This window comes from Lactuca serriola, chromosome 4 (genome assembly GCF_051521515.1).
Source record: "Lactuca serriola cultivar US96UC23 chromosome 4, Lser_US96UC23_V15, whole genome shotgun sequence".
Lineage (NCBI taxonomy): Eukaryota > Viridiplantae > Streptophyta > Magnoliopsida > Asterales > Asteraceae > Lactuca > Lactuca serriola.
The window spans coordinates 5,658,123-5,683,097 of record NC_136411.1 but is presented as its reverse complement, the minus strand read 5'-3'; the positions used below and the strand labels follow the sequence as shown (position 1 = coordinate 5,683,097).

The 24,975-nt window shown below is 39.9% G+C and overlaps 1 protein-coding gene across 1 annotated transcript; it reads right to left on the bottom strand.

Annotated features, from left to right (window-relative positions):
- Positions 1-757: 757 nt before the first annotated feature.
- LOC145100956 (protein terminal ear1 homolog) lies at positions 758-3,648 on the bottom strand. Its single transcript, XM_079038105.1, has 5 exons — positions 2,746-3,648; positions 1,955-2,489; positions 1,762-1,884; positions 1,543-1,684; positions 758-1,213 (listed from the first exon to the last, which is right to left on the bottom strand). The coding sequence occupies exons 1-5, from the start codon at positions 3,578-3,580 to the stop codon at positions 896-898; spliced, it is 1,953 nt and encodes a 650-aa protein (XP_078894231.1). The 5' UTR covers positions 3,581-3,648; the 3' UTR covers positions 758-895.
- Positions 3,649-24,975: the final 21,327 nt, after the last annotated feature.

Genomic DNA, 24,975 nt, shown 5'->3' with positions numbered 1-24,975 from the left:
AACATATACTAATCCATGGACACTATGCTATATTACCTCCTTCGCTTTTTTTTTTTCATACCCTTTGTCTTCGGTTTATCCATCGGATTCACCTCCCTATCAACTTCTTAAAGTTATGCATGCTACTAATTATATGTATATTTCCAAATTAATAATCACCATGGGTAACTAAACAATAAAGTGATGATCAATAATAAACAAAACAATATCTCTATTTACAAGTGTAACACTCCCACATTTTAACAGGAGATAAGAAAAAATCATCACGTCCAAAGGACAACTTGTATCCTCTAACATGAAACCACAACACCATCATCATGGTCACAACGGAAAGAGGATTTATGGTAATAAAGGCATGGTAATAATCATGATTGAAAACATGTCATAAAATGTGGGTAGATATTGAAACAAAAATACAGGTACATACTTGCATTGATATAATTACACTGGGAACCCTCATAAAAAAAAATTCTTTTTCCAAAAAAAAATCTACTATTTTCTAGTGTACACGATAACCTTTTCTAAACATGTAAATATATATGTATATCAGTATATGTATATTTTTTGAACCTTTTTGTTGGATGCGATTTGTTAAACAAAAGTTCAAAATATAATTAAAAAAAAAAAAAGAAGGACAAACTAGGTTCTGTTTACAAAGTTCTCAAACCAAACTTAACCCTTTGACCTAAACCAGTTAAACTGACATGGCCAAAACCAGTCAAACCAAAATAGAAAAAAGAAAAATATTAATATCTGATTTAGTATTGTAATAAATTATGAGCAGTGATTTAATATTTGAATATAAAATTTATAGACTACTATTGTAGCCTCTCATAGCATCCATGCACAGTACAAAAGAACCCAAACTAGCTAATTATTACACATCAATCAGAATTCAGACATCGCCATCACCATCGCCGCCCTTTGATGAGCTTCCAGCGATGGAGATGATGGTGTCAATCCTCTCAGATTTAATATCTTCCACGATCAAATTACTCTCAGAAGAACATGTCCCGTCGGTCAGATCACTATGATCATGACCACCTACTTCTGATGACAATGACGATGCCGATGAGGAAGTGACGGTGGTGATCGGTATGGGTTCTGTCAGTGTCCGGCCATCCCGCGGCGGCGTCAAGACAACCGGCATATACTCCTCCGCCTCACGTGGGAACTTTGAGTTCTTGAAATGCTGCTTCAATGCCTCCAAACCCTGCTCACATTTTCAGACTTCTTATTTTAAAAATAATACATATATATTTTTTTTTACCAAAATAGCAAAAATACAATCATTTTTTACATCACTACCAATAAGGTCAACAATGCATTTTACTTTTAATATCATCGGTCAAAAAGTTGAAGGATATTCCCAAAATAGACACCGAAATTTTAAGGCCTGAGATATGATGTGTAAACAAATTGCTCTTATCAGGAAAATTATAAATGTGTAAAAAAAATTAACTATAAAACTAGTTATGAACAAATAGTTTTTTTTTTCTGAAAAATTATTACCGACACTATAAAATTTAGGTGGAAAAATACCTGTAGCCTGGCATAAGAAACCTCACAGATCTTCTTAGAGTTAAAAACCTCCCAATTTTGATGGTGAAATGACTTATATAACCTCCATGTTGCCTCCGGTGAGGTCATGTTCACAAACCCATACCCTACATTGCATTTGTTCCTGTCCAAAATCATACATAAAATCACATTTAATTCCAATAAATAAATTAAATATAGAGATTTTGATGAAAAACATACGCAAAATCGATTGGTAGATACACAAAATCATAAGCAGACAATGGCTGATCGCCGCCCTCAGCCTCCACCTGCTCGTTGCAGTGAATGCAGTGGTTGTCCAGCATGTTCAACACCAGTTTCTGGCTGCCAATACAATTACGATTTCAACTTTTTGGTATATTTTAATGAAATTTACCATGAATTTAATATAAACCTGTATTTGTTGGGGATGTTCTTGATCATTACTGTTGTTCTTGAATCTCGGAAGCTCGAAACAATCGCATCTTCTTTGATTAAAAACATTGTATCGCATTTCTCACGGGTGTAACGTGATCCTTTCCATGGTTTATTCCGGCAACCAATAACACCGCCGCCGCCAACACATCTCCCTTGTTGCTCCGGCGGTTGCTCATGCTTATTAAAATATTTCCCATTCTTTTTGTAACCACCGCGAGGAGAATCTATATCGGCCAACCTATCTTTCCTATACGGTGGTTGTTGTGTTGGCGTAGAGCTGCAAGGAAGAATGGGCGGAGGAGGAACTCCATTAGCATAAATGGGATTTACTTTATTTTGCTTGTGATGATATTTATGCCCACCGGCACGACTGAACTCCACCACCACCTGCTTCCCGGCAATGTCTTGGCCGTTGACGGTGGCGACGGCCTTCGCTGCGTCTCGAACGTCGTAAAACTCTACAGATTTTTGGTTTTTCTTCAATGGCGTATCCCTAATTTCCTTCACACGACCTACAAAAGATAAGTTAATTAGATTTCAAAATAAAGTGAAATAAAAAAATTGAACACAAGAGACAACAAATATATCTTGCATCATCAGGATTTGTTTTCAAAAAGATAGCGAAAGCGACCTATCACAATCAACAAATATGCCTAAATATTAGCCTCATGCCTACACATTTACAGAATCCTCATAATCTCCAAATGTTTTGGTGTTGCAAATGCTTGCTCGAAGTTGTAATTAAAACGAATTCGAATTTGAATTTACCAAAAGCTTCAAAGATTGGTCTAAGAATGGCGGAGGAGACGTCGGAATCTAAGTTGAGTATAACGACGGTGCCTTGGTTGTAACCATCCGGAAGTCCAGCAGTGACGGGGAAAGTAAACTGTGCCCAGATAGCGCGGCCGGAGATGAGTCCACGCGCCGGTGGAGGGAGAGGAGGTGGATTGGTGGGAGCCAAGAACATAAGTCCTTCAAAGTGTTTCCGGAGTCTGCACTGTTGTTGCATGTGTTGTTCTTGAATCTTGTTAAGAGCCTCAGTCGCCTGTCGGAGATCGTAAAAATGAACGGTGACGATTCCGTCTCGTAGTCTCTCCATCTGCACGGCTCTCACGTCGCCGAACACCTCTAACTCCCTCCGTACAGTCGATTCACTCGCGTCAGCGGGAACGGAGCTCAATAAAAGTACCCGGGTTGGTACGGTTGACGGCGGGGGAAGTATCGTCTGTGGGCCTGGAATCATATACGCCTCCACCGGCGCCAACGTAGGCGGTGGTGGTAGCGACGGTGGGTATGAATAGTACACAGGATGTATGGGAAAAGGTGATACGTCGGTTCTGGTGTACGGAAACGATGGTCGGAATTCTTGCGCTGATGGGTCTAAAGGAAGCGGAAACCGGACAAATCCGGCGTCGACCATGGTTGTTTTTCTTTTGGCCGGATGAGAGGGCGGACAGTTCTGCAAAGCTGATTTTCCGCCGGGAGAAGATGAAAAGTTGGGGAAATCAGAAAAGACAGGGTGAGGATGTGAGCATGAATTGGTGTGTGTATATATGTGTGTCTCTTGAAAGGAACAAAAAGAGTTGGAGTTCTTCCATGGCATTAATGGCGAAAATCTTTAGCTCTCTGTGTATTTCCATATATGAAAATAATAGAATGTACTGTTCAGTGTTTGTCATATAAAATTACACTTTTAGACATTGATATTTAAGACATTTCCTCATTGGTTCAATAACCAAAACATTTTCTATATAATGATATTGAACACCTATTGGTATTTGTAATTAGTTTTATTAAATTACATTCCATATTTTCTAGGCCAAATTTCATATAAAAATCTAACCATCAAAAAGATTTTATTTTAATTAGGTGTTGTTTGTTTTTGTGAAATAACAATGTCTGAAATCTAGGGACCACCTCTGCAACTCTCTGTAGCAGAAGAGTGAGACCAAACGGTTGCAGCATGTAATAAAATTCTATTTGTTTTTTTAATTCTGCAGACTGTTGCATTAAGTTAAAGTAAGATGTGAAGATGTTTGAAGCAGATGGTCGGGTGTTGCACCACGCAGCACACGCGCAACAGTTTTTAAGCCATAAGTCTTCTGAAAAACAAACAGTTACGAAGGATTAAATGTTGCGCTTGTGCTGTTCGACACAATAATTTGTGGTTAGAAGTTGTTTATAAATAAATAAATAAATAAACAGCACCTTAGTCCTATAGAAATACCAATACCGCACACCAGATGATATGAGGTGTTAGTGTGGTATTGTTGTGAACACAGCACTACATGTTGTGAGATGTGTAGTGACACTCCCCATGCAACACATTTTGTACCTCTTTTCTCTTCTTTCTTTTTACAATTTTTTGATTTTCTACAATACAAAATCTGTTGCTACATATTTGTAAAAAAGTTTTATACGAACATTTCCTAGTACTGAAAAATATGAGATAAGGATAAGGAAAAAAATGATATGTCGGTGAGATGGTGAACGGGCACGGCCATCAACCTTGGTTAACTACTAATAACAAAAACAGCAAATCAAACTCTAAATTCTATTAGAAACACTATGTTGGAATTTTTTTTCTGTTTATATGCTCCAAAAAGCGTTTTTTGCGATTTATTATATTTTAAAAGAAAATCAATTCATTATTAAATAAATATAAACTTAAAGTGATTTTCTCAAAGGAAAAAAAAAATCAATGGTTAATCAAGAAATAATTAGTTCATTTGAAGTAATTAAATTAAACTTTAATTAATAGATATGATATAGTCAAAATAAAAATCTTTAAAATGGGGAGTTAATTTTTCAAAGCTAGGAATTATGGTATGCCAATCGATTTATTCTATTTACAATAAATTGGACTCTAAAAAGTTACGATTTTAAATCTCTATGTTAAAATAGAGGTTAATTGGTTAAAAAAATGTTAATAGGTGTCATATTGGAAGTAAACCAAAAATTAGGATGTTAAGAGGCTAATTTTGTCAATAGTTGAAATATCGGATCTAAAGCCCCAAAGTTCACTTTGTCTCTTCATTAGAGAAAAATCCATTTTTTAAATATAAAGATGCGAATTATAAATGGAAAATTAGGCTCGAACATTAATTTCACTCGAGGGATATTTAAGATAACATTCTTGTATTTTTAAGCTTTGAATATGGTCTTTACTCTTTAGAGATAAAAAAAATGATCGATCGTCTAATTGATCCATGAAACTCGAGATAGATGTTATTTCCAAGGATCTAAAATGGATTGGATGTGGATCTACATGTTGGAAACTTTAAGAGAGATGTTTGTAAATACTACTTAGAAACTTTAATGCAAGAGAAGTGTTCGATTAGTATTATTACACCCTCGGCCGAGCGGCGGAAACGTCAGGTTGTACGACGTAGTGATATTGGATCACAGGTCATAGACATACATTGAATAATATAATGAAATATCATGCAACATTACTTTTTATTCATTAAATAAAATATATTACATAATTGTCCGAGATACATATATGTCACAAAAGCAAAGTACTAACAGAACATATAAACTTCTACCGGCAACATCGGGGTTACTTCCCTCGTCTTCCGGGCTCAGTCTCCTGAGAATACATGTGGCTTGAAAGTCAATATAATGTTGTTGAGTCTACATGTTTTATTTTTATAAAAACGTGTCGTGGTTGTTTAGTTATCTTAGTTATCCTGCACTTACTTCCTTGAGCTTGAGTGTGCTATCACTACTTCCTTAGGTCATTTCCTAGTAGTAGTCTAAGATAGTTAGTTTTAGTTTAACAATGTTAGGATGAGTTCCTATAATCGAGCTCTAACTAGTGTTGTTGTCCGCCCAGTATCCCAACGCTTCATCAAACGTCGTCAGTAGTTTAGAAAGTTATGTCTGCTCCGACAGCCGTCAGGTTGTAGCTAGCAACCACAGTGGAGGTGTCAACCACGTATAGATCTATGCATATCTTTCTCTCTCACTTAAGATTTAACGATTATAGGCATGATGCTTAGCAGATAAAGGTTATTTAGCTTGTTGATAAATTGTGTCTCATCAAACACTTATTATGGGGACCTCCCCTGGTTAATCGTGTTATTATTCTTCGTTGTATTTATACAAGACACTTATTATATATATTATTCATCTTATACATATATAATTAAGTTATAGTGTTTTGCGTAGCCGGGTATTTAGGCAGATTTACCACTAGGTACTAAGCTTTCTCCAAAGGTTGGTTAGATTAATGACTAGAGTATCGGCGTTTCCTAATGTTGTGAGCATAATTATTTAACTAATATTATACAATTAGTAATAACTATGAAATAGTTGTATTTTAATATGTATCCCCCCCCCCCCCCCCCCGAAGAGGTTTGGAAAATGGGGTCGTGAACTCACCTGTGAATAGTGAAACCACTGATGTACGCTAGAAAACCAGGAGTCCAGAACTTTGAGAGACGCTCAAGGCAGTGACACACAAATCGAGAGAGTTTGAGAGAGTGTTTGAAGTGTGAGGGATGAGACTGTTGGAGCTTGCCATTTATAGCAAGTTTTGGAGTGCACGTCACGCAATTGCACGTGATCCACAGGGAGCTGCCACGTGTCATCATCTCCCCGTGCCACATCATCCCGAATCCAAACAGGTCGAGTGTCAGGTGCGCGTGGGTGCGCGCCTCGGTAAAAATCAAACTTTAAAATTACGTAACTCTCGCATACAAACTCCATTTTCAATGACTCTTATATATCCGTCTAGGTCTCAACGTACCGTACAACTTTCTTTTTGGTCGTTTTGGTTGGTTTTAACTTTCGTTTTTCGACTATATTTTATAACCATTATGATTTTATAAAAATCATAACTCTCTCATACGGATTATATTTTAGGCGTTCTTTGTCACAAAATTCCTACTTTAAGTATTACTACGTTTCTCCTTTTGGTGACTTTTGCCAAAAATCAATTATTTTCCTCATAGTTTTTGACATTGTAATTTCTTATGCGTGGTAGATTTTTATTTACTATAAGAATCATATTTCTTTCATACTAAGTCGGATTTTTTATGAAGTTCATATTTTTGAAATCACGGTAACACGTATATTCTAAAAATGTAAACATGCTCTCACGGTGACACAATTTTTCGCGCATTATATTTTGAGCACAAATGTTCACGTCATTAAGGACGAAGTCATATATATTTACTTATATATGTAGACTGGTTACATGGTTGCCCTATTACATTTTCGTGTTTGTCGTTAAGTTATAACGGAGTTTGATGACGTGTGTTATGGGTTCTCACATCCTCCCCCAGTTAAAGGAAAATTTGTCCTGAAATTTAAGTCGCAGTCGCCAGTCAGGATGTTCTCGAACAAGTGATGGTACTTTCTCTTCATCTGGTCTTAGCATTCCCATGTGTACTCTAGTCCTCGCTTAGATTTCCACCATACTTTGACTATCGGAATGCAACTATATTTAAGTGTCTTGACTGCGTGATCCATAATCTCGATTGGTTCCTCAACGAAGTTGAGTTTTGTGTTGAATGGTATCTCTTCGAGAGGTATAATAAGTGTGTCCTCGGATAGACATTTATTAAGGTTTGACACGTGGAAGACATCGTGCACACTGCTGATTTCGCGGGGCAATGCGAGTCGGTAGGCTAACAGACCTACACTAGCAAGGATCTCGAAAGGGTCCTATGTATCTTGGGTTGAGTTTTCCCCATTTTCCGGTTCTTATAACTCCTTTCCAAGGAGAGACTCTTAGCATGAATTTATCCCCAACTTCAAATTCAAGTGGGTTTCGTCGAAAATCAACATATTTCTTTTGGCAGTTACGAGTCGTTCCTAATCGTTCTTTGATTTCCACGATCTTCTCAATTGTTTCATGAATAATTTACAGTCAGTTAGCAAAGTGTTCCCTGCGTGTTGTTTTGCTAACTGAATGTCACCAACTTCTGTCCAACAAATTGGTGAACAACACTTTATGCCATAAAGTGCTTCAAATGGTGCAACCTTTATGCTTGTGTGATAGTTGTTGTTATAAGAAAACTCAACCAAGGGTAGGTGAGTATCCCAAGCATCTCTAAAGTCTATCATGCATGCTCTGAGCATGTCCTCAAGTGTTTGTATAGTTCATTCTCTTTGACCATCTGTCTGCGTATGGTAGGTTGTACTCATATCGATACGTGTTCCTAATGCTCATTGCATTTTGTTTCCATAGCCGTGACATAAAAATGATATCTCTGTCAGAAATAATAGATCTCAGTATGTTATAACATCCCGTTGATAAGGTACTTCAAATTTTAACCTTTTAATTCATTTATATTGCATTTGGTCCCAAAGTTCAAGAAATGTATGCAAAAAGGGCCCTAATGGCATTTTGGTAAATTAAGGCTTTAGAGTACGCCATGCGTGTGTGGTGTACGTTAAGCGTACTAGGGTGCGCCCTAGTACGTTGGGCGTACTTGCTAAATGAAGAAACCCTAATTTTTATGGTCTGGATGGTATTTAAGCATCCTTATGGCCTTCCTTCCCTTCACCTTATCAGCCTCCACCACCTCATTCGTGTTTGAAGCCCTAGTTCTCCTTGAGATGCCATTTCTAGCCTAAAAGTGTGTGTGTGTGTGTGCTTGGAAGAAGAAGGAAGGAGGCCAAGATCATCTTTAGAGAGTGAAGAACTTTGGTTCTGGGATTTACTCTTCATTTTCAAATGTATAAAGCGTGCAACTTGATCTTTCAATCATGTAGATCTAGAAATAGGTGTTTTAGTGATACTTTTTGGTCCCAAATGTCTTATCTTGAGCATGGCATGTTCTTGACGTTTTGAGTTGTCCTTTCAGACCCTAGGAGGGGTCCTAAGTCATAAAATGAAGACTCAATGGTTAGTTTTGCTCCATGCATCTTGTAGAAGGTCTTAATGGATTACGAAATTGAGCTAAGCACTTAATGGGCATGCAAAGTCATAAAGTTGAGAACTTTATGACTCTAGAGTGTATTTGAGCCTTGGATCTGAAATATGGAGGTAAGTGCTTAATTGATTAAGCACTTATTGAGTTTTAAAAGATGCGAGAGTACGCCCCGCCTACTTGGTGTACGCCTTGCATACCAGGTCAACCACCCCGATGGTGGTCAACTGCAAGGGTTTGGAGTACGCTCAGCGTACCTCCGGAGTACGCTCAGCATACCTCCGGAGTACGCCCCACGTACTCGCATTGGGTCAGACCGGATGAGTTGACTTGGTTGGGTTGACTCAGTTGACTTAGTGGGTTTGACCAGTTAACTTTGACTTTGACCAAGTTTGACCTTGAGGGTATTTTGGGATTTTGTTGGAATTGGTCAATGGTGGGATTAGGTGTCGGTTAGAGGGTTGAGATTCGGAGTTAGGACCTCATCATCTTCTATTCAATTTTTAAGGTGAGTTTTCCTCACTATACTTTTGGGTCGAATGCACCAAGGTCGACCCATTGGATTGTTATCATGGTTTGTCGTATGTTGGTATGTTGTAGCGATTTGTTAGATCTGTATCCTGGTAGATATGATGATGTTATGCTTAGTGATATGTAAGATTTGTCTAATTGTATGTTGATTGGTTATATGTATGCTTATATGTTATGTATATGTCGATATGGTTTATGTGTGGTTGGGTTGAGGCGGACCAATATAGAGTGAAGTCCAAGAGACCCAGGGCGCCTCGGATAGAGTACATGCCGATGAGGCATACCAGTCAGGCCGAAGGCCCGAAGAACATTCTATATAGGCTGAAGGCCCGATGAGGCGTACCAGTCATGTTAAAAGTTATGTGAGCGTACCAGATAGACTGTAGGCCGGTGGGGCCTTCTAGTCAGGATGAAGGCTCCATATGCATGTTGCCTGTATTTATGCCTAAGTTATGTGTTGGTACTTTGGGGGACCTCACTAAGCAATGACTAACAGTTTTAGGTTATGTTTTAGGTACTTTGGATGATTGCGGGAAGGCGAAAGCGTGATCATACACATCCTCATGTTTTAACTTATGATTTTGGGAGACTCTGACGTTGAACATGTTTTGAAAACTATGTTTGTAAACAATTTGTGAAATTGGTTGGTTTTAAAAAGTTTAAATTTATCATGATTTTTATGAGTGTTACAAGTTGGTATCAAAGCCTTGATCTGAGTGAATTGGAGGAACATTCACGTGAATCCAGTCTCAAACTAAGGAAAAGATTTTAAAAATGATTTTCAAATTGTTTACAAAATAATAAAAGAGGATGTGATGTATACGATCAGCCAGAGCCAGTAAGTAGACCCCAAATTACCACACTTTATTGATTTTGTGATAAGTTAGAACAACATGCTAGTGACAGGCTAGGGATCTTTAGGTGTAAGTCCCAATCTAAAGATCCAAATCAGTAGTCAATGAATTGCAAGCAATCAAACAGAGTGTAGAAGGAGTAGAATGAGAATAACATCAAGCATGTACACATCTATTACACACAAATGTCAGGTACACCTTGAAACACACATACATATGTCACTCTACTAACACATTGACACAACCTATTTATACCACAATTAGCAGCACACAAGTGTGCAACTGCACACACGTGTACGGCCGCACACAGCGTGTGCGGCCGCACACACATGTATGGCCGCACACACACCTACTAACATACTTGTGACCACAACAAAACACTCTAACACCCTACCACGACATATACATGACAATGCCTAGCCCAAACCACAAAAATAGCCTATTATCTATTGATAAAATCTTGGATACTAACATTTCTACCTCAAGTGCAGATAAGTCAGTAGTTCAGGGGGAGTAAGAAGCTGAAAAGTCTGAGTCGAATAATTCTATGTCCAAATTTGGTGTTGAATTTTGTGTTGAATCCATGTTAAATTCAAACTCTAAAATTTTTGTTTCTGGTGGTGTTATGTTTCCCACTGATAACTTTGAAAAGGATGGTGTTGTTTTTGATAAAATTGATAAATCTGATTTGAATGCTTCTACATCTTCCATGTTTGCTACACAATCTAGTACTTGTTCTTGCAAATGTGAGAATGTTAGAAAACATAATAAAAACCAGAAATCTGACAAGAACAGTACTCAATCCAATGATAATAAACAAATATGTTTCAATTGTGGTACTGCTGGTCATATTGCCGAAAATTGTTTAAACCGGATGTTTGTGCATCACATGTCAAAGAGGGGAGAGAATGAGCCTAGAGGACGATCTTCATTTAGAAAATCCTCTAGAACTCGCTTTTGAGATGATGACTGGAAAACAAATCAAAGCAAGAAAATGACAAGTGTCTAAAAGAACAAACAGGTTTTCAAAAAATCTACAAACAGTTTGCCAAAATCGACTCAAGCTAAGCCAAAGTCGATTTTGTCAAAAAGTAGGTTTGGATCTTCAAAATCTTCGAGTAGAAAATCCACCTGCTTAAAGCAAACTAAAAAGGGAAACTGTTTCAAAACCTAAATATCAATGGATGCCAAAATTAAAATCTGATCAGTCATCATCCTCCTCTGTATATGCTGAAAAAGAAAAACCAAAAGAAAAATTGAAAAATGAATTTGTGAAAGCTAAGGGTCAACCCAGGACTGTAATGACATGGGTCCCCAAATCTAAATAATTTCGTTGATCGTGCAGGGACAGTTGCGGAGGAATGTCGTCAGACCCTAGTATGTCGACATCGGTTGCTCCCGGCACATGAGTGGAGATATCTCCCAACTGCACGACATTCAAACATTTAATGGGGGATATGTTTCATTCGCGGGCGGAGAAGGAGGAAAGATCACTTAGAAAGGAACTATTTCCAATGGAGTGCTAAGTTTTGAGAATGTTAACTATGCTCCCGAGTTAAAGCATAGCATGTTGAGTGTTTCCCAAATCTGTGACAAAGGTTATTCGACACACTTCACCGATAAAGAATGTATGATCTTAAAGTCGGACATTGTCATCCCGGAGGAGTGGATTCTCATAAAATCAAAGCGGGATGGGAATGCCTATATTATCGACATGAACAGTAATGTCGGGTCCATTACTGTTCATGTCGATAATATAGGCATTCCCATCCCGCTTTGATTTTACGAGAATCCACTCCTCCGGGATGAAATTGCCCGACTTTAAGATCAGACATTCTTTATCGGTGAAGTGTGTCGAATAACCTTTGTCACATATTTGGGAAACACTCAACAGGCTATGCTTTAACTCGGGAGCATAGTTAACATTCTCAAAACTTAGCACTCCATTGGAAACAGTTCCTTTCTGAGTGATCTTTCCTCCTTCTCCGCCCGCGAATGAAACATATCCCCCATTAAATGTTTGAATGTCGTGCAGTTGGGAGATATCTCCACTCATGTGCCGGGAGCAACCGATGTCGATATACCAGGGTCTGACGACATTCCTCCGCAACTTTCCCTGCACGATCAACGAAATTATTTAGATTTGGGGACCCATGTCATTACAATCCTGGGTTGACCCTTAGCTTTCACAGATTCATTTTTCAATTTTTCTTTTGGTTTTTCTTTTTCAGCATATACAGAGGAGGATGATGACTGATCAGATTTTAATTTTGGCATCCATTGATATTTAGGTTTTGAAACAGTTTCCCTTTTTAGTTTGCTTTAAGCAGGTGGATTTTCTACTCGAAGATTTTGAAGATCCAGACCTACTTTTTGACAAAATTGACTTTGGCTTAGCTTGAGTCGATTTTGGCAAACTGTTTGTAGATTTTTTGAAAACCTGTTTGTTCTTTTAAACACTTGTCATTTTCTTGCTTTGATTTGTTTTCCAGTCATCATCTCAAAAGCGAGTTCTAGAGGATTTTCTAAATGAAGATCGTCCTCTAGGCTCATTCTCTCCCCTCTTTGACATGTGATGCACAAACATCCGGTTTAAACAATTTCTGGCAATATGACCAACAATACCACAATTGAAACAGATTTGTTTATTATCATTGGATTGAGTACTGTTCTTGTAATGTCCCAAAAATACGAGCCAAAAATTTCATTTTTAAAACATATACTTAGCAAAACATTAGAAATAAAACGTTCACCGATCACATCATTTCATAAAAGATATCGCATGTCTGGAAAAACATTTTATAAAACATAATATTGTCAGAGTACAAATCCCCAGGAAGATCTAATAGTGCGGAATACAAGGCATGTGTGTGATGTGCCGCTACCGCGTCAGCTCCTTCCCCTTCGAAGAAGAGGTACCTGAAACCAAAACTGAAAACTGTAAGCACGAAGCTTAGTGAGTTCCCCCATCATACCATATACCATACAATCACATATCATACATATTGTCGGGCAATTCTGGGGTGCCCGACCTACCCGGTACGGCCATTCTGGGGTGCCGACCTACCCGTGTCAAGCCGTTCTAGGGTGCTGACAACCCATGTCAAGCCATTCTGGGGTGCTGACTACCCATCGGTCCTAATAACCGATCCTCGGGAACTATTTCACCCCTACTGCTGCTATCACATATATCATAACATAACATATTATCAGACATATCTGGGGTGTCCGATCTACCCTTCGGTCCTAACGACCGAACTTGGGGACTATTCCCCTCTTACTACCACTATCACATATAACATATCATGCCAGCATATAAACATATCATCACATACTGTCAGACATATCTGGGGTGTCTGACCTACCCTTCGGTCCTAACAACCGAACTTTACTACTATCACATATACATATCATGCCAACATATAACATATCAGGTAGTAGCAAACCTATATGATATCACAAAGACAATCATCTAACATACAACTCCTACTGGTGGGCCAGCATTGTGGCCGTAGACCCACCGCTACTGGAAGGTAACTCACCTCAAAGTAGCTGCTGATCTGTGTGGGAACTGACTGTCTTCTGCTGCTGTTGCCCCAGAAATTCTCCGGCTATAATTCCCACAAAACACTCAGTCAAATACTGCTAACCGACCTCAAGGTAAAATGACCATTTACCCTTAACCAACCAAGAGTCAAAGTCAAAGTCAACTTCCAGTTGACCCAACTTGCCGAGTTGGATTGCCAACTCGCCGAGTCCCTATCCCCTTGTCTGACCACAACCCGTCTCTACTCGTCGAGTTAGGCATTGACTCGACGAGTTTTCCTTCTAAACCAAAGTCCAATAGTCCATCATCCTACTCGCCGAGTTGTATGAACAACTCGTCGAGTTCATCTTCATCCGAAGAACACTCTATGCTGAGACTCGCCGAGTTGTATGAACAACTCGCCGAGTCTGTTCTTGAGGCAAGAAGATTGCCTTGAACTTGCCGAGTCAGGGCATTGACTCGCCGAGTTCCTTCATGAGTGAGTCTGGCTTTCGTACCCACTGAGTCACACCCCATGACTCACTACTCCACCCAGCAAACACGAAAAGGGGGAAAACTCGGGGACTCGCGAGTCGACTCGCCGAGTCCAATGAACGACTCGCCGAGTCTTTCACATGCAAATACTATATACTCAATTTTGCTTGAATCCAGCTCATGCCATTCATAGATCTGGGTTTCTAGGGCTTGATTAACACATAAAGTTTCCAACTTTACGTGTAAATAAACACCAATGAAGGTTTTAGGGCTCAAAATGCACTAAAAGAGTAGATTTAGTGCTTTCATGCAATATGGCTCCATAAAGGCAGTAGATCCGAGCTCCTGGAGCTCAATCATGTCTAGATCTAAAGGTTAATCAACTTATTACAAACCCTAATTCATAATCAAGCTTGGAAATGGCTCAATAAGGACTTTAATGGAGCTATAAGGGACTATAAGCATGAAAACAGAGGGAAACTGAGTTATACCTCAAGGAAATCATTGGAATAACACCAAGATGTCTGGCCTCCTTCTTCTCTTCTTGATCTACTCTCCTTTTCTCTCAAAATCTTCAAGAAAACACACCAAAGCACTTCACTCTCACAAGGAACAAGGGTTGGACGATATAGGGAGCTCTGAGGGTGAAGGGGGCGAGCTTGGGGGCGCATAAGATGACTTAAATAGGGTGCAAACCCTTGAAATTTAGGGGTTCATCAGACAACGGGGACTCGCCGAGTCCAGAATATGGACTCGCCGAGTCGCCAACTTAAACGTGCTCCATATCTCGTCTCTACTTGGCGAGTCGAGCCTACAACTCGCCGAGTCCAAGGCTAAAAAGCAAAACACTTAGATAAATTTTTACATACCAGGAACCATGTGCTACAAATCTCCCCCATTTATTTTAGACTTCATCCTTGAAGTCTGCTGCTCGATCCTGAAACAGCTCGGGGAAATGCTCCATCATTTCTTCCACCGGCTCCCAAGTCCATTCTGAACCCTTTCGGTGCTGCCATTGCACCTTCATTAATTCCACCCTCTTGTTCCTCAGATCCTTCGACTTCCGGTCGAGGATTGCGACTGAGCGCTCAATGTAATTCAGGCTGTCATCAGCCTGTATATCCTCTAGCGGCACCACCGCTGAATCATCCACTAGGCACTTCCGCGGCTGGGAGACATGGAAGGTGCTGTGGATCTGACTGAGCTCGGCTGGCAGATCCAACCTATATGCCACCTTGCCCATCCGGGATGCAACCCTGAACGGACCAATGTATCTCGGGCCCAACTTGCCCCGCTTCCTGAATCGAATGACGCCTTTCCAAGGCGACACCTTCAGGAGAACCATATCCCCGACCTGGAACTCCATGTCTGATCAACGCTTGTCGGCGTAACTTTTCTGTCGACTCTGTGCAATCTGAAGGCTTCTTCGAACCTGTTGTATTCTCTCGGTCGTGTACCACCTCGGTGCTCCCCATGACCCTCTGGCCAACTTTACCCTAACATATCGGGGTCCTACACCTCCGTCCGTACAACATCTCGAATGGAGGATGGTCAATAATCGCGTGGTAGCTGTTGTTGTACGAGAACTCAGTCAAAGGAATATAGGTATCCCAACTACCACCGAAGTCTAGCACGCATGCCCGCAACATATCCTCCAACGTCTGGATGGTCCTCTCGCTCTGACCATCCGTTTGCGGGTGAAAGGCGGTGCTAAAATGCAGACGCGTGCCCAACTCATCATGAAACTTCTTCCAAAACCTGGAAGTGAACCGCACATCTCGGTCTGATATCACTGACACTGGCACCCCGTGCCATGCCACTATCTCCCTGATATAGATATCGGCCAACTTTTCGGCCGAGATACTCTTTTGGATCTGAATAAAATGGGCGCTCTTGGTCAACCGATCCACGATCACCCAAATCGAATCTACTCCTCGCGCCGTCCGGGGAAGCTTTGTGATAAAATCCATCGTAATATCTTCCCATTTCCACAACAGGATATCCAACGGCTGCATCTTGCCGTGCGGTCTCCGATGCTCGGCCTTGACCTTTCTGCAGTTCAAACACCGTTCCACGTACCACGCCACATCCCGCTTCATGCAGGGCCACCAATAGTCTAGACGAAGATCCCTATACATCTTCGTCGCCCCTGGATGAATAGAGAATCGGGATTTGTGCGCCTCCTCCATCAAGATCCGGCGCACGCTTCCGTGATATGGTACCCACACCCTACGGTGTAGTGTCAATAATCCTCGGCTATCATAATCGAAGGAGGTGACTTGACCCACTATTCGCTCACTCTTCCGATGTTCCTCCTTCATAGCCTCCTGCTGAGCTTCCTGGATCTGCTCTAACAGTGGAGTCACCACCGTCATCCTCATACACACATCCCTGATCGATGCCGCCTTACAGCTAAGTGCATCGGCCACCACATTGGGCTTCCCTGGGTGATAAAGGATCTCGCAATTATGATCCTTCACCGCGTCCAACCACCGACGCTGCCTCATGTTCAGATTCGGCTGATCCATGAGGTACCTCAAACTCTTGTGGTCCGTGTAAATGGTACATCGAACCCCGTAGAGGTAATTCCGCCAAATTTTGAGGGCGAAGACCACCGCCCCCAACTATAAATCATGCGTCGGGTAGTTTGCCTCGTGAGGCTTCAGCTGCCTCGAGTCATAAGAAATGACATGTCCCCTCTGCATCAATACTGCGCCTAAGCCCGAGATAGACGCATCACAGTATACCACAAAATCCTCTACGCCCTCGGGCAGGGCTAGGATTGGCGCCTCGCACAATCTCTGCCTCAGAATCTTGAACGTTGCCTGCTGCTCAGGCCCCCATCTAAAGACCACGACTTTCCTAGTCAACCGTGTCAGGGGTACGGCTATCTTGGAGAAATCCTGAATGAATCTCCGATAGTAGCCTGCTAATCCTAGGAAACTCCGAATCTCGGATGGAGACTTCGGAACCTCCCACCTCATCACGGCCTCCACCTTGTTCGGGTCTACTGAAATCCCGTTCTGGTTGACGAGGTGCCCAAGAAACTACACCTCGCGCAACCAAAACTCACATTTGGAGAACTTGGCGTACAAGCTCTCCCTCCTCAAGGTCTCCAAAACCTCTCTCAGATGCTCCTCGTGCTCCTCCTGCGTCTTGGAATAAACCAAGATGTCATCAATGAAAACTATCACAGACCCGATCCAGCATCGGTCTACACACGCGGTTCATGAGGTCCATGAACGCGGCAAGAGCATTGGTGAGCCCAAACGACATCAACACGTAATGTCCATCTCTTCCACATCCTCAGGATGAATCTGGTCTAGGTCAGCAAATGAGAGTTGTGGAGAAAGTTCTCCTGCCACAAAAGCATTGTAGCAGTTTACCAGACCTGTGGCGAGGGCCATATTTTCTTCCTTTTCTTTTGAAGATGAGACTTGAGGACCGACTTCATGAGATTGAACTGGTGCAATTGTGGATGAACCAATACTAGAACCAACTTGTTGAGCTGGAGTTTGAGGTTGAGGAACTTGAATGTGTTGCACTTGAGGTGTAACGTATGAAATAGGCTGATGAGTCACATAGGGTTGAACATGAACAACATGAACTTGAGGAGCTTGAGGAGTAGAAAAGCTTGAGAAAGCAGTGTTGTTGGTGGTTTGGATCCCAAGATTTGCTGTGGAGTATGAATTGACATGGTTAATCTCCCTTTGCTTATTATCGAGATCACAAGCCTTGATGATCGCCATCGTTTTAGCCAAACTTAAACGGTTTAAATCTTTAGTCTTCTTAATCACTGAGACATTCATATCCCAGGATTTTGGCAGAGAGTTCAGAAGCTTTTTGTTGATTTCCGATCTTGTAACCATTACACCAACATAACTCATTTCTGTGGTGAGTGTAATAAACCTTTGCAACTGATTCTCAAGTGTTTCTCCCAAGACATAGTTAAACATATTGAACTTTTGTCGCAACTTGTCTTGGCGACTCTGTTTCATGTCTTCATTGCCCTCATAGACTTCTATTAGTGCTTCCCATTAGGCCTTTGCTGATGTATACTCTTGAAAACCTTGAGCGATTTCCGAAGATAATGCCATGGTTAGTGTAGCAAGAGCCTTTTCCTGCTCCTCGACTCTCTCAAAATCATCATCGATGTAGTTCTCAACTTGCTTATTAGTAATGGTTCCATCTGCCAATGTAGTTGTAATGTGGATCGGTCCTCTAAGAATACTGCGCCATATCTTGAAATCCTTCATTTTGATGTACTTCTCGATCCGTATTTCCATTCTGGAAATCCTTCCGCAGATAACAGTCGTGGAGTTCGAGAAGTGGTTCCCATGATTGCATCTAATTCATGGTGAGCTGACATGATTTGAGATTCCATGTTTTAGAGATCAATAAAAGCTCCGTTAATTAGGACGAGTGCAACCGCACACTTCAGTCGCACATGTTAACCGGACACACTACAACCGCACACTTCAGCCGTATACTCCAACCGCACACTCAACCGTATACTCCAACTGTACACTTAGCCGGACACACTGGCTTCACACTCAATCGCACACACTGATTTCACACTCAACCGCACACCTTTAAAAACTCAACTGCACACCTTCAAAGCTCCAACCGCACACTCAAAAACACTAGTTTGGAACAAATTCTGATTCCAAACTAGTAAAAACAATGATCATCAAGCAGTTTCTCAATAAAAAGTGTGACAACCCGAAGTTCGTTCCGTTGTAGTAACCCGTTCCGTCGTTAAAAATTCTTCGTCTTGAATTGTTTCCGTTCGTTTCAAAAAATTAAGTCATTTATTTGAGTTTGTTAAAATGACTTAATAATTATCCAAATATGTTAGAAATCCATGGAAACGCCCCAATTTATTATTTGGAAAAATAATCGTTTTATTCCGTCGAATTATAAAAATAATTAAATCGGGTACGACCAAAAGCCTCACTTGACGACAGTATCGGGTAGAATTCCACCGTGTCCCAAAATTTCAGCATATATAAAGTTGAGAGAGCCTCATTTAAAGCCTTTCCACTCTCTCTCTACTTTCTCTCTCTAGAAATCGAAATCAAGCCAAAATCATCCAAAACAAGCTCCAAATCGTCAAGGTAACTATCCTAGCTTCTAGTATAACACCTTTGGCCTTCAAATTCGTGAAAAATATGAGGAATAAGACCATAAACATGTGTTTACGGTCCTAGAACCTCCTTAGGCCGTGAACACATGTAATGAGGGGTTTTGAGCCTTAAAACCCTTCCAAAACTCATTTGGAGCCTAGATATGACCTAAGGACTTATTTGCATGGACATAGAACACCTTTAACTCCTCAATTGGGACATAAGCATGAGTTTATGGCCCAAGCACATGCTTGGACCGTAAACACCTATTCTTGGGGAGTAAATTCAAATTAAGGTGTTAGTATGCCCCTAAACACCTCCAACAAGCTTCCATGAGAGTATAGAACCCTATAATCCTTCAAGAAATGCACCAAAACTTACACAAATGGGACAATCTTGAGTTTACGGTCCAAGAACATTCTTAGACCGTAAACTCATTTCCTTATACCTTAAACTCATTCAATGGGTGTTAAAGTGCCCTTAACACCTTGTATGGCTTAAAAATGGGTCTAGAACTTAGTATGCTTAACTTTCAACCACCAAAACCCATGAATCTTGGGCAAACATGAGTTTAAGGTAGTAAACTCGTGTTTAAGGTAGTAAACTCGTGTTTAAGGTAGTAAACTCGAGTTTAAGGTAGTAAACTCGTGTTTAAGGTAGCAAACTCGTGTTTAAGGTAGCAAACTCGTGTTTAAGGTAGTAAACTCATGTTTAAGGTAGTAAACTCGAGTTTAAGGTAATAAACTCGTGTTTAAGGTAGTAAACTCATGTTTAAGGTAGTAAACTCATGTTTAAGGTAGTAAACTCCCGAAGAACATCTTCATAGACCGTAAACTCTTATCCAAGGTCATTTAGAGTCCCAATCACTTCCTAAGCCATGGAATCAATCCTAGAACCTTCCCGTGAACTCATATGTTTATGGTATTAGGGCCGTAAACTCCCCAAGGAGTTTACTCTTGAAGTCCAAACTCGTTATCCAAGCCATACACGTCCGTAGATGTCACCCGGGTCACTCCAAACACTTGATTTGAAGTGTTTTCGCTCATTGGAGTGTATTATCATATCTAATTAGTGTTTTAAAATCTAATTAGATATATTTGTGTATTATTTAATATTACATAGGAACCTCACGCGTATTCAAGCCTCGATTCGACGCTTAGCATCCGAAACGTCACATTTTCTCGTCCGGTGAGTTCATACCCCTACCCTTTTTCAATGGTTTTTCAATGTTTTCAGGGGGGAATACAAGCAAAATAGAGATGTTTTCAAAACCTTAAATTGATGTATTTCAATAAATATCTGGCAAACTTATAAATATCTTTACCCCTTATGTATTATGCTGAGCATAAGGGATGTTTTATCAATTATAATTACATAGATTTCAGTAAAGGAAACAATCAAACTAATCAAATTATTATGGGAATAATTTGGGGATCTTCAGTACTCGTTTTATTAATTTGGATTTCAAGTAATGTTAATAGATAAACTATGTCTGATTCAGTTTATCTCAGTTTCATTTAGAATGTTTTGCCAGATAATTTCATTGTATATAACTGAAATCATTGTATTATGTTTCATATCGCTTAGTATGTTTGATATCGTTTGAGAATACCGTGAATAATTTAGTACTAGTTTGTGAGATTTGTCATTACCCTTTTGGGTTATTAGTAAATCCTCCCCGGAAGTGTAACCAGAGTCTCCTGGAGGGAGAGCATGGAATTTGTGAATAGGTCTATTCGGGACTGACAATCCCACACCTTAACTGCTAGCTACAGTTAGGCGGGCACGCCTGAGGTGACAAATTCTTGGATATAGTTTCGATGTCTGACAAACGTCAAGGAGGTCTCGTTGTTGTATCAGCATGGTTATCCAACTCACAATACGTATTAATATAAGCTTATTCACGGAATTTAATTTCACATCTACTTTCTATCTATAGTTCCTATATCTAGTACGGGATGGTAGTCCCATGGTTTTGTATCTTATATCTAGTACGGGATAATAGTCCTATGGTTTTGAATCTATATCTAGTACGGGATGATAATCCCATGGTTTTTAATCTATATCTAGTACGGGATGATAGTCCTATGGTTTTAAATCTATATCTATCTATAGTTTTGTGTATATCAAACTATTTTATAACTGGTACGGGATAGTAATCCCATGATTTTCAGTAAATAGTTTTATGTGTAAAACTAAAGGGAACCTAAACATTTTCAGAAAACAAACATCTTATGAACTCACCAACTTTATGCTGATTTTCAAACTGCTTGTATTCTCAGGTCCGTGTTAGACAGGTACCCAACGATCCTTTCGGAGAAGACGGAGCGTACAGAAGAACACGTCCTACTTTTGTTCATATATACTATGTATCACACTTGTACAACTTTACTTTTGATCAAATGTAAACTTTTATATGTAATGTAATGGTTGTTTACTTTGCTTACTATGTGCATTGGATTTGATACTCAATGTGGAGTCAACCCCGGAAATGTTTCATGCCTTCGGTTTTCGGGGTGTGATGGAAAAAGCATGAATGCACTTCAAAAACCACAATTATCTTCAACCACACACTCTAAGATTCTTCAAAATTGACACTGAATCTGCTCTGATACCAATTGTAAGTCCCAATCTAAAGATCCAAATCAGTAGTCAATGAATTGCAAGCAATCAAACAGAGTGTATAAGGAGTAGAATGAGAATAACATCAAGCATGCACACATCTATTACACACAAATGTCAGGTACACCTTGAAACACACATACATACGTCACTCTACTGACACACTGACACAACCTATTTATACCACAATTAGCAGCACACAAGTGTGCAGCTGCACACACGCTGTGTGCGGCCGCACACACATGTATGGCCGCTCATACACCTACTAACATACTTGTGACCACCACAAAACACTCTAACACCCTATCCTGACCTATACATGACAATGCCTAGCCCAAACCACAAAAATAGCCTATCAATATCGGAAGCTGAAATGATGGTGCGGAATCCCAATCAGTTAGATTGTAAGTCCATGATCTGCTTGTGTATCAATCAGATCCAATTGATGGTGCGGAATCCCAATCAATTAGATGATGTCAGATCATAATAGAAGATAAGGAGAAGAAGAATTAAGATGAATCTTGTGATTTATTCAATGATATGAATGATGCTCCAACATATAAGATTCTCTCTCACACACAATTCTTCTCTTTAACTTTCTCTCTCTACAATATGCTCCACTCCTTCTCTCTCTAGCCTTTTCACTCACATGACTCCTCACCCTATATATATGAGACACCAGCCGTACACGTGTTTACAGCCGCACACCCTATGTACGGCCGTACATAGGGTGTGCGGCCGTACATACGTGTACGGCCGTACACAGCCACAAATTTACATATTACATTATACAAAAATATATTTTCCTAGAAAATAAAAGTATAAACCATATTTTTGACCCAACAATCTCCCCTTGGTTTATAGCTTTCTTTTCAAACTGACCCAACAAGCTCCCCCTAAAATGTAGCTGGCTTTTCTTGTTAACCTTCATTGGAAGGTTGGCTTCAGCATTAATCTTCAATTTCTTCATAGCATCAAGATGAACATATGAATCTTCAATAAATGACTCCATCTTGAGAAGTTGGAATTTTCTTCAGAATTTGACATTTAACGCACATTTGGTGAGGAGACTTCTTGTACTGATTCTTGAAAGATAGCACTTTCAGCTAGAGAATCTTCAGAGAGAACATCAGAGAGAACAAATCTTCTGGATCACTTCAGCGGGTTCATGGATAGCAAAAGATTGATTGAGGAGGATTCAATGCAATCCGTCACATAATCTTCAATTATAGCTTGACCTTGCTTCTGGGGTTGAAAGATTGAATGTTGGAAGAATAATCTTCATTTCTTGCTCCTTCGAATGAGAATTCTTCGATGCTCACGGATGAAGCTTCGGCTCAGAAATCTCGATACAGACTCTATGAGTCTCATCTACATCTGAATTCATTTTTCAAGACAAAACAAAAACTAAAAGAAAATTTAGCACACAAAACGGAAACAAAAATATTTTTTGATTTTTAATTTTCTGATTTTTGTTTGATTTTTGAATTTTCTGATTTTTGTTTGATTTTTTTTAATTCTCCCCCTAAATTTGTGCATAGAGGAAAACTATGAACAAATTTAATAGAAACAAAAAATATTTGGGATCAAAGTTGTGAGACAGCATGAACTCGTTTATCAGTACCTTCACCTTCATGAATAGATCTGGTCAATTGTCGGTATCGTGGTCCACTTAAACACGAAGGATATCGACAAAATTTTCTAAATATAGCATTTAGCTGACGACGACCACGAGTATTGTTGTCCACTTAAATTAAGTAGCGAGATCTACAGACAACCTCTAAATGGTTCAATTTTAGTTGCAATAGAACATGTTCCCCACTCCCCGATATACCCTGGTTATCAAGAACTTCCAAAGAACTCCTTACTTTAGGTGAATAGACAATTATTAAGGAGGAAGTTAGATTTAGAGATAGATGCATATGTTTTGTCACAGGTCGAATCTATTTCAATTACGCAGAGGGGACAACATATGACTAACAGAGATAGAGGGATTGAGAGGTAGAATGGTGCATATATACTGTGTTCCAGGTCGGATATGTTTCAATCTCGCAGAGGAGACAATATATGACTAACAGATAGAAAGAATTTCATAGATAGGGAGGTGCGTAGAAATAGAGTTGCATATGCTGCATTCCAGGTCGGATCTCTTCCAATCACGCAGAGGAAGCAACATATGACTAACAGATAGAAAGCAAGAATTTTTTTTCCTAAAGACCTACTTTATCAGAACCCCCCAGTCGCCCTATCAGAACCAGAATTAAGGACATAAGTCTGTACATCAAGGAAAAGTTAAGCCACAGTTCTAGATGCGTATTAATTTAGTGTATCCTGTGGGTTCCTGTGTTTATCTCACTGCTCAATCTACCCGAGCGTCGTATGGTCAGTCCAAACAATCCTAACTAAATCCACATTGTCAAATCCTTTGTGCCTACCAGCACATTGAACACAGAGTCTAGAACATTTAGATTCAGTCCTTTACACAAGTTTTAGACTGCCCGTTATCACTTTCTTGATATCACGTCCCAATAATAACTACTAACAAAACACTATTAAGAAAATCAAAAATTGTCTGTAAAACGAATCAGAGTAAGATAAACTCAGGAGTACAGAGAAGAAAATGAAAACTATAATTCACCGATTGAATTTGCATTCAGAAGGTCTGAGAATAGCACGCATAATCTCATAACCGATCCGGAAATTCTTCATTTTATTAAGCACAAACCCTATGTGTGATCTTTTTTTTTTTTTTTGCAAAGGACACATACTCCCAAACAAACTTCTGTGTGTTGCATAGTTGAGAGATGCCTCCTATCATGTGCCTAGAACAGCCACTACCAACAAACCGAAGTATGATGATATGCCTCCATAGTTGCTCCGATACAGAGTGGGATGAGTTGGTCTTTGGAACCCAATCCATTTTGAAACTGGGTCGACTTTTATCATCATTGCAGTGTACT